Source organism: Mixophyes fleayi, chromosome 2 (genome assembly GCF_038048845.1).
Source record: "Mixophyes fleayi isolate aMixFle1 chromosome 2, aMixFle1.hap1, whole genome shotgun sequence".
Classification (NCBI taxonomy): Eukaryota; Metazoa; Chordata; class Amphibia; order Anura; family Limnodynastidae; genus Mixophyes; species Mixophyes fleayi.
Window position 1 is genome coordinate 204,565,109 of NC_134403.1, and position 11,504 is coordinate 204,576,612.

Consider the following 11,504-nt stretch of genomic DNA (forward strand, 5'->3'; position numbering starts at 1 on the left):
GTATATTCTCTTTTTAATAAAGAATAGCTGAGTGACCAATATATATATATATATATAGCACTCTGCAGTCAGTCTGAAGATGGTGCATTGCAGAAGGAAAACCGAATCCTTCATTTAGCTGCACAGAAGGTGTAAACACAAGTATATACATATATGTCATGACATAGATATTTGTAAATACCACAAGACAACTTTTCATATCCATTAACTTGTGATTTAGGTTTTGTTGCCCTTTAAATGAGAAAAGACGTAGTGGGCATATTGCCATGTATAGTAACTGTTTTTCTTCTCACTGCAAAGTACTTTCTTACACTTTAAGCATGAAAATAAGAAGTGAATAATTTCAAAATGTTGCAAAACTTTAACTTGAGAAATATTGAAGAAGTATTTAAAGAAAGTCATGCTGACAGGAAACTATTAAAACAATGGATGTTTGCTGTTAGCTGGTGTTGAATTTCCTTTATTAAGCCTTGTTATTAGCAATCACTGTGGAAAACAATAATTTGATATCTTCACTGATTTATAACAATGGCAAGAATAGGGGTTAACAGAGGCCACTTTCCCTTCTCAAATCAAATCTTTCAATTTTTTTTATCAGAAAACTGAATAGAGAGAATTAGAAAATGAACTAACATTAGTTTATCTGGGAAGGTGGGAATGAAATGTGGCCAAAGGATAGGGTGAGATCTGCTCTTATTTTGAATGATCATAATATTAACAATAATCTTCAAAATTAATTAATAATACAATCTTTGAGAAGTCTAATTCCAGCTGTGGACAATTCCCAGATACTGTACCTGAAGCTGTAGCCACAGGTTTGATGCTATCCGGATGAATCAGTGAAACGATAGGGATTGCAGGTCCCATCCAAGTCTTCATAACATGGGTAAACTTGGCCACTACCTTGCTGACTTCAATTAATCCCTCTTCAGTAGGCAAAAACTACAAGCAATGACAGGCACAATGCAAGGTTATGCTGCAGCGAGAAGCGGAGGCAGGTTAGGTTTGAAGCACAATCAAAGCTTTAGGGCAGTGCTACCACCTTCATAAAACATGTTACTAATAGGTCCATTAAATATAGATTTTAATTTTTAAACACTTCACGCTCAGTGAAGTACAGACTGTCACAATATTGACAAAAATAACTTTATTATTTTTGTGTTGCTAATAAATGTAATTTACAAAAGTGCAGAAATGTCGGTCACAGTTAGTGTAGCACATATGCACTACTTTTTATGAAATTTACAGGGTTTCCATGAGAAAATGGAGTTGTGTGCACGATGCAAACATTGTGCAAGTGCCTACGACCTCATTTACCTACACAAGCAAAAACAAGATTTTGTTTTAAAGGACAATACTTAAAGGATATGCATGCTGCTTTTATAAGGACAACCCTTGGTTTGTGGGTGATCACGTGACAAAATCCCCCCCACCCACAAACGGCACAGCCTATCCATCCTTGCAATGGGGTGCCTTCTGCAGGTGCATATTGGATGAGAACGTGCATTTGTCCTGTGTAAAAAAAGAGCGTCTCAATGTCCTATCACTCATGATTTATTTAAGACATGAGGATTGACTGAACAGTATTTTAGGATTAAAATGGAAAGTTGAAATTACAGAGTAGCATAAGCAAAAAGAAGAACAGTAGTTGGCAACAATCTATTGTGAGTGGCAGCTGCAAGCTTAACAGCAGAAGCTGGCAGAGAAGCTTTTGTAATACAACTGTGAATGTCACCACAGTGAGACATTTCAGAGGGGAAACAGTTTTATTTATATTTTGGAAGTTCTCTCATTCACCATCTGCAAGTTCCCTTTTTGTGCAATAGTTCTGATATAATTGTTAAAAAAAATTGCAAAAAAACTAACATCTATAACTGTAGCTAATAAGAACATAAAACATTAAAACAATATTTCTAACCCTTTCAAGTAAGCGTATTATCCAAAAAATAGAACATTTTCTCATTTTTTGCCTGGGAGTGTATATAACCATTGGAGAGAACAGTATAGGCACAGGATTGAGGTCTACTGGACTTCAACAACAAATCTGAGCCCAGTGAATTCATCTGGCTGTTGAATATCATTGTATGAAAGGCACCCGGCTTTGCTAACAATGGAAGACAACCCCCAATGGGCAGATAGAGAAACCTTTTTAGAGACTGTAAGGTCAATCACAATGGGAAAAATAAATTTGTGGGGTTGTCCACTGATCAAATGTAGTCTGCTTGCCATGTCTTTAAATTGTTCCTATACAGTTGTCAGAATGCTGTAGGATATGTCATTCCTTTTTGTAATGAGGAGGATTTCCCAGCATAATTTACTTTATAATAAAACTCCGGACTGAATAAACGATATTTCAAGCTTCTTACACAGACTTCTTACAATACTTGATGGTATTTTCTTTATTCATGCAGTAAAAGAAAATACAGTAATATTTTACTAATGATTTAGTACCAGAATTGCAAGAATCACATATATGGAGCCCCCATTTTTATTATTATTATTTTTTATTTGTAAGGCACCACAGTACACTATATGGACAAAAGTATTTGGCCACACCTGTTAATTACTGAATTGAGGTGTTTCAATCAGATCCGTTGGTAGAGGTGTATAAAATCAAGCCCCTAGCTGTACAGTCTGCATTTGCAAACATTTGTGATACAAAATGGGTTGTTCTAAAGAGCTCAGTGACTTCAAGCGTAGTACTGTGATAAGATGCCACCTTTGCAGTAAGACGGTACATGAAATTTCATCCTGCTTGATATTCCATAGTCAACTGTGATATTATTAGAAAGTGGAAGTGTTTAGGAACAACAGCAACTCAGCCATGAAGTGGAAGACCATGTAAAACTCACGAAGCATGGTCAACTACTGCTATGGCGCATGGTGCTTAAAAGTCGCCAACGCTCAGATGATTCCATAGCTGAAGAGTTTCAAACTTCCACTGGCATTAAACTGTGCAGTGGGAGCTTAATGGAATGGGTTTCCATGGCTAAGCAGCTGCATGCAAACCTCACATCACCGGGACCAATGCCAAGCATCGGATGGAGTGGTGTAAAGCACACCGACACTGGACTGTAGAGCAGTGGAAAGATGTTCTGTGGAGTGACGAATCGCGCTTCTCTTTTTCACAGTCAGATGGGAGAGTCTGGTTTGGCGAATGCCGGGAGAACGTTATCTGCCTGACTGCATTATGCCAACTGTGAAGTTTGGTGGAGGAGGGATAATGATATGGGGCTTTTTTCAGGGTTTCGTCTATGCTCCTTATAACTAGTGAAGGGCAATCTTAATGCTTCAGCATACCAAGTCATTTTGGACAATGCTATGCTTCCAACTTTGTGGCAACAGTTTGGGGAAGGTCCTTTTCTATTATAACATTACATTGTTCCAGTGCACAAAGCAAGGACTACAAAGACATGGTTTGATGAGTTTAGTGTGGAAGAAGTTGACTGGTCCGCAGAGAGTCCTGACCTCAACCCCATCGAAGAACTTTGGGATGAACTGGAACGGAGATTGTGAGCGAGGCCTTCTTGTCCAACATCAGTGCCTGACTTCATAAATGCTCTACAGAATGAATGGGCACAAATTCCCACAGAAACACTCCAACATCTTGTGAAAAGCCTTCCAAGAGGAGTGGAAAGCTGATATCACTGCAAAAGGGGGACTAACTCCATATTTAAGTATATGTATTTGAATACAATATCACTACAGTCCCTGTTGGTGTAATGGTCAATCATCCGAATACTTTTGTCCATATAGTGTATGTGGTAGCCTTGCTTAAAGTTGATATGTTGGCTTGTAACAACCAATGATATGTTCTCTCTCCACAGACAGCAAAGGCATCATCAACTTCAACATTTTTAAATGTTACACCACATAAGCGATGCAAGCCTTTCTACTAATCAGGAGAATCATTGGATTGCACCAGTTACATGCTTGTAGACACTGATTTCCCAAACGGGGAGTCCATGGAGAATAAAGCCTATGTGATAACTATGATCTGCTCCCAGATATGTGAAATTAGTTTTCCCAAGATATTTAATTTAAAATGTTTTACAATTTCATAGCTAATAAATGAATGCAGATATAAACCACCACGAGACAGGTGCTATAAGGAAATACATGTTTTTGCCCAAGACTTTGCATAAGCCTAAATAAACATTGAAACATAATATGATGTATATTGTTACATAGTTATTCAGCTATATAAAGACGGGCAAACTTTTAAGTATGTGCATTCAAATTTTACACTACAAATGTTCCTATGATAGAAACTTACTTATTAGTTATGATTTTCCTGTTAGAGTACTCACCATTCCTAGGTGTCCAAAAAACCAGCTGGTCCTTGGAGGCTCTGGGAAGGCTCTAAGCCTTTTGGCATTGCTTGCATATGCACTTATTAAGAGAACCACCTTCAGGCAAGCGCGAACAATGAGAACAGCAAAGAGGAGAAGCAGAGCAGAAACTGCATAAGTTTGGAAAGGTGTATGCTCCAAGCTTAGTGCATCCAGCAGATGATCCACTAAGGGCAGCATTCTGAGTGAGAGAAAAAAAGAATAAGGTCAATAATGATGACAACGGCAGTAGCGGAAATTACAGCTAAACGGACCAAAGTGCAAATTTTACATATGAGCTTCTTTCAACTGCTACGAGTTCAAAGAGCAGCACATAGAAGCACAAAACATCACAGAACAATATACGATAGAAATGTTATAGTGAAACCATATTTACAATAAATAAGAGAGTAACCAATTTTAGTGTTTAGCCTTTTATTAAGATCTGGTGCAGACAGCAAAAAAAGCAACATACACTTATTGTATTAATTAAATTAATTACATTGAAAAGAGAATCAAACAAAACCTAACATATGTTTAAAATAGTGTCTAGTGCATGCACAATGTATGCAAAAATGGATAAAGACAATTCTCTGCTTTTTTTATACTAACTCTTATCAGGAGAGCACACTGGAAAAAATGCACCCTTTATGTAAGTGCAGGGGGCACAAATAATTTTTGTACACTTTTATAGTACACTAGATACTATGTTAAACAAGTGTTAAGTCAAATGTAACAAGCTTTCTTTAATAAAATAGCTATTGAAGGAGAGTCCACCGTGTACACTTCAAGGCATATTTGACCAGCAGCAGTCACAGTAATCAAAAGACTATCTAAAGGAATCGAAAGTTGCCCAAGTCTATAAACAGTAGCTAATAAAGTAAATTTAATTATTATAGTAACTATTCATTATAGTACAAGCAGCTTAGCCCAGACCCAGGTGGAGCAGGCTAATTGGCTGCTATCAAATTGACCCTAGTATCTTTGTCTGTGTGTGTTAGGGAATTTAGTCTGTAAGCTCCAATGGGGCAGGGACTGATGTGAGTGAGTTTTCTGTACTGCGCTGCGGAATTAGTGGCGCTATATATATATAGCTGATGATGATATCCCATGGGCATAATGTTTGTTTGCCCCCAATTCTCTGACATAATGGTGTGTCACACAGGCTAAGGGAGTGATAGTCGAAAGCATTTACCTGGTGTAAGGAATGGAGAGAAAAATAACAGGAAAACCAGAGTGAGTAAGATGAGTGTCATTTGATGCATGTGATGAGGAGAGCAGTCACTGTACCCAGTGAGGGATGGGATCTGCTTAATGACTGAAGCCCAGAGGGTGTGTGGTATATGGCAGACAAGGATTGTCAGGAAAATATAATTTGAGCACATTATAAAAAAACAAGACATTGAAACGGGTTAGGGAGATCTGCTAGATAGGAGCCTAGGTTGCCTAGTAGATAATCTGGATCTGGCTTAACCTCTGGCCTATGAGTAAGAACTAGCATAGAATTAAGACACTGCAGCAGATGATGGTAAACAAACACCAGCTACAATAATGTTAAATTATGCCTAGTTACAAGTAACAAACTGGGCAGACAAAGGTGAACAGATGAAATACGACCATACCAGACAATTAAAGTTATAATTTTCCTACTATTACAAATGTTATTGTGGATAGGTCAACGATTTAACTAAATTTACTTAATGAATAAAGTAGCCTCTTGGGAGAAGTCCAGCTCTTTATTATTTAGCAAAAAAAAAATGCTGGGAAAGTGTTTTACCTGAATCTTATAGCACAAAGTATATGTATATAATATTAATATGTTACTACTGCAAATCTCTTCTAAAAATAACAGTAATAATATTTATATTGCTGGTTCATCCCATTACCTTTGAAGTTGTGATGCAGTTGTTGAAGTGCTTTAAATAGGTTGTCAATTGAATTAATGTTAACCCATGTGTTCCTGCCCTTTCAAACGAATTAAGCTTGTTGTAACCAGAAACCTTTCTATTTATTTCATACCGAGTATGTATATTTGTTCCAATCTACCACATATTTATACTTTTTGGTGGTTCTAAATAATGCTTTCACTAGTTAAAAAAACCCCAAAGAATTTACTGTGGAAATGTTTGAAAATGACAGCTTTTTGTCACAGGCTAGCAAAACACAGATGAACAAACAATATCTGAACAGCGCTAAGGAATTTTCCATAAATACATAAGTTCTATTTAAATACTATTTAAAATAATATAGTATAGTTCAAAAACTAATAGTTTTCTAGAAAGATATAATGGCTGATTTTTCTTCTTCCAAAAGAATTGGCTTGAAATAATCAAATTGAAAAATGCAAATGATTAATATACTTAGAAAAAATAAAACACATGCTGGTATGACTCAGCATTAAGAAGATGAATTGCTTACCAAACATAACTTACAGCAGTGAGTAATGGCAATATATGATCAGATATTGTTCGGCTTAAAACGGATTATGATATCTAATAACAGTCTGACCAGAGGGAAAATATAGGAATTAAACTGTCCCAGACAGAACAATGGCTCCCAATAAAATACACATCAATAATTACCTATGCTGTGAATTTTACACATTCCATTATTACGGTAATCGTGCGCGGAAAAATAGTTAATACGGTAATTTACTTGCTGGCTTTCAGCTCTCAGCTCCCTGAGCCGCGAGCTGAAATCCAGCTACAAATTACCTTATTAATATAACTGTAATAGTTTTAACGCCGCAGGACTTTCGGAGAATTGAATATGACCCCAAGGGGGGTATTCAATTGTTAGCCAGAACCGCTAAAATCCCGCGCTCGAAAAATATTACCGTTAATACGGTAATAGCTTGCTGGATTTCAGCTCCGAGCTGCGAGCTGAAATCCAGCGAGTAAATTACTGTATTAACGGTATTTACGTGCAATATTACCGTATTAACGGTAATATTTTTCGAGCGCGGGATTTTAGCGGATCTCGCTAACAATTGAATACCCCCCCTAGAGTCAGACCTCATTATTGTAATTGTGGCCACCAATAGTATGGGTCCTTATACCAGAAGTTAGAAGAAAGTTCTTGTGAATCTGCTCACGTATCTTTAAGAGCTTTAATTGATCAAGTTATTTACTTGCTGTTAAAACTCTTCTGCTACTACAGACTTTTTCCAGGTGAATATCATCCTATGTCGTGTTACTATAATAACCCAATAATTAATAAGTCAGTCGAAATCTGTGTGAACAAGACCCTCTTAACTCTTTGTCTGTTAATACCCAGTATCATTTTATTACCATGTTTGTTCTCAATTGGAAAGCGCTACGGAATATGCTGGCACTATATAAATGAATGCTTATAATAGGAATAAAGACATAGCAAGAGATGAGATGGAAAATACATCAGAGACCAAGGGGTATATTTACTAAACTTCGGGTTTGAAAAAGTGGAAATGTTGCCCATAGCAACCAATCAGATTCTAGTTATCATTTATTTTGTAAATGCAGCAAAATGCCAGCTAGAATCTGATTGGTTGCTGTAGGCAACATCCCCACTTTTTCAAACCCGCAGTTTAGTAAATATACACCCAAGTCCTTCCAATCTATTGTCTATTTTCCTGCCATGTTCCTTTTAATCTAGCAAGGGTATGAATGCATGCTTACTGTCTATAAAAGCAAATAGAATGCTTAGCATACCATTAGACTTAGGAAGATTGTGGTGAGATCAGTGTTTCTAAACAAAGATAGCAAACCTGGGTTAACAAGTTTGATTTCTAAAACGACAGATAAAACAAAACCTTGCAATTATTTGAAATAGCCATAATAATTGACAGAGACCTAATTTATTTGAGTATATCAGAGCCAACATTTCTATAACTCTTGCCCTGAAATGAAGACAATATAGAAGAAATATAGACAAGGACAAAAAAATTAATTACTTTATGGTTGGTGATCCTGGGACACTAGGACAGTGGATAATACTGCCTTATAGTCATTCATTTGGAGATGGTACAAACTGTAGATCATTTAAAAAGCACAAAACATTAGGAACTCTTGCAAATAAAAAAAAAGAACTGAGGAAACCACACATCAGTGGTGAAACACATTTAGAATTACTACTACACAAAATCACAATTTGATCTTGATATTTCACCTTTTATTTCTTATCTACTTTACATTATTTTTCCTTATTTATCTACTATATACATGCCTAGTGGCACGTGTGAAAAAAAAAAACAAGCTGCAGCGCCACCTGCTGGGCAGAGTTATACACTGACATATTTCTTGAAGGAGAAGTGACAGTTGGGAGTGGTTGGTGGTTGCCGGGGGTGACAGTGGGGAGTTTTTAACACCTTAAGTAGCTTGATGAAGGATGTGGCGATGAAGATGAAGGATGAGGTGATGGAGAAAAATGATGAGATGGTGACATGTGGACAAAACCACGTTAAAAAAGGGTGCTTGTGTGGGGAAGTAACGCTCTTTCCCCTGAGGAGGCCTGGGCTAGGCCCAAATGCATAACAAGAACCTTTTTAACACCTTAAGTAGCTTGATTTGACTAGAATGCATGAGTATCATGCACGGGTTAACTTGTTTAAAATATATGTCTTCTTTTTTTCTGATTATTTAACCACTTCTGTCATACCACTTGATTTATAATTATTTTAGGTGATATTGCGCAGATAGCCACAACTACCTTTGATAGATAGCTACAGATAGATATTGATAGATACAGATAGATAGAATATTTTTTATTTTATGGGCACAGAAAACAGAAAAATATAGCTAAAAAGGGAAAAAAATGCAAATTAAATGTATACAATACAAATATATTAATCCTAATGTGCTACGAAAAAAGGCCAGCCTTAAAAAAAATTACCAATAGGTTATAAAATACTGTAAATGAAAATTTGATTTTAGTAATTAGCAACAATTTTACAACTCCTGTATTGTAAAGAATAATAAGAAATGTTAAGTCATTGTTGGAGTTCCCAGTTACAGTTATGATGCATAGTAGGTCAGACCTGTCCATTTTTTTTTTGGAAGAAAAATAAATAAATTGCAAACTAGGGTTATTATGCAAAATATAAACCTTAATAACCTGCATGGAGAGGGGAAGGCCCAACAGTTATTTTGCCTGGGACGGCACCGTTCCCATCCCTATCTAACTATAATATACATTTGTATTTCAGTTGTGTATACTCTAAAAGCAATATGGAGCACATTTGTCATTAGCAACCCTGATAAGTAGGAATTTTTATTGCAGATTATCGAGGATAAAAAAAAATAAATCCCTTATCGTCACCATGTATTGAAAAATATCACAGAGACAGCTGAGCTATACTTTGGGCTACAGTTCTACTTACAAAAAAGGAAAAAGAAAAATACTTTTAAAAAATAATGAATTAAAACAATTGCTTTATTCAATGAGTAAATCATTTTTAAAAAAACATTTTTGGTCTGTTGTCACCATCCTGAGATGGCCCTGTGTAATTTATTTATACACTTTCTACAAGAAGATGTTTACTTTCCTCTTCCCCCAAACTTGCCTCCTTTCTCATTATAGGCACCAGGGACTCCAAGAAGAGGTTGGGGCAGTACCTCCCTTGGGGGCATGGCGGTTGCAGATTATGTTGGGGTGTATACAGAGCTGCCATTAGAAACTATGGAGCCCAGTACTAATTAAACTGGCAGCCCCCCCGCCACCCGTTTCACCGTACATGACCCCCGCCATTTCGGCATACATTCCCACCTCCCTCTTTGCCATACATGCCTCCTCTCATCACGGTACATGCCCCCGTCCCACCTTTACAGTACATGCCCCTCCCTCATTACAGTACTTGCCCACCTCAGTACAGTACTTGCCCATCGCTCACATTAAGCTCTACAAACAAGACCATGTGTCTCCTATGTATCTGACTGATTTGGGGATTGCATTGACCCCCATATCAGCAAGGATATAGTTCATTTCTGGTACACAAATCGCATGTCTTTTTAAGAAAAGCTGCTGAAAAATAAAGGTTAACGGATCTTACCCTTTCCTTGTTGTGCTTTTATACGTATAATATATATATATATATATATATATATATATATATATATATATATACATACGTACACTATATTCACATAAATACACACACACACACATATATATATATATATATATAGATAGATAGATAGATAGATAGATAGATATATATACATACATACACACACACACACCTGTCAAGGTGTGTGGACCTTTACATATATATTTGTTGTATTAGCAGCCCTTTTACATAAGGTAATCTGTACTAGGTTTTATAGCCCTGCAAAGCTTTCAAAATTAAAAATACCATGTAAGATAAAAAAAGATCATTCACCTTTAACCACTGATAAAGAAGGTTTTATTGAAGGTAGTAACACGCATATAACATTTTCCTGTGTTCACCTTTGGTTTTCCCTTTATTCAACTGAACTAAAATCCAGACGAAGGCTTAAAATGGAGCTAAAGTGTTTAATTGTTTTTTTTATATCGTTCTACAAGAGCCCTGGCTCTTCTGGCAACAACTGTTAATATTAGCCTGATAATGTAAACTGATGTTCATATTATTATTTCCTTGTTGTCCATAGAGAGCTTTTATTTGGTGGCTACACTTTTTCATAATAACCAACAGTAACGGTATGACACCTGCTAATTATTCCATAATAAAACTATTGAAATAACCAGAAAGCTCAATAACATTTCATTTACCCATATGCAAATAAGTAGAATCTAAAATAAACTACACAAATATAAACATGCATTGCATTTTGTTCATTCGTCTCCACTATAAAGTATACGCGTATAAGATCAGGAAGTCTTACCTGTCACTCAGCAGAACATGAAAACATAACACAGTGCAACTGTACAGATCGAACAGTAGCTTTTATCTGTGTGTACTTCCTAGTCCTACGACCAATCAGCTGGCAGCACTAGTTATTCAGTTTGTGTTTTATCGCCACCAAGTGGTTACATTCTAGAATTGCATGTGTAAAGTGTCTTAAATATGATAGTGGAACAGCTTTGCTGAGAGCAGTGTTAAACGAATCCGCTTAGATACTGGACATATCTATGTTCGGCCCCAGTGCCTAGGGGTCCTGCTTCACCGCCTGTGTTTGTTATTCTCTGTTTACGTGTTTTTCCATCAAGGTTTTTACA

At 36.5% G+C, this 11,504-nt stretch overlaps 1 protein-coding gene across 2 annotated transcripts in view; it reads right to left on the reverse strand.

Annotated features, from left to right (window-relative positions):
• The window catches only part of LOC142138600 (ultra-long-chain fatty acid omega-hydroxylase-like), a 32,118-nt gene extending 20,865 nt beyond the window's left edge, over positions 1 to 11,253 (reverse strand). The window contains exons 1-3 of one of the 2 annotated variants that reach the window (XM_075195393.1): positions 11,171 to 11,253; positions 4,311 to 4,533; positions 798 to 942 (exon numbers count right to left, since the gene is read on the reverse strand). In XM_075195393.1, coding sequence (XP_075051494.1) covers positions 798 to 942; positions 4,311 to 4,532 — 367 coding nt within the window. In that variant the 5' untranslated portion in view covers position 4,533; positions 11,171 to 11,253. The remainder of the gene's footprint in view (positions 1 to 797; positions 943 to 4,310; positions 4,534 to 11,170) is intronic. The other variant, XM_075195392.1, reaches the window with a different exon arrangement.
• Between the last annotated feature and the right edge of the window lie 251 nt (positions 11,254 to 11,504).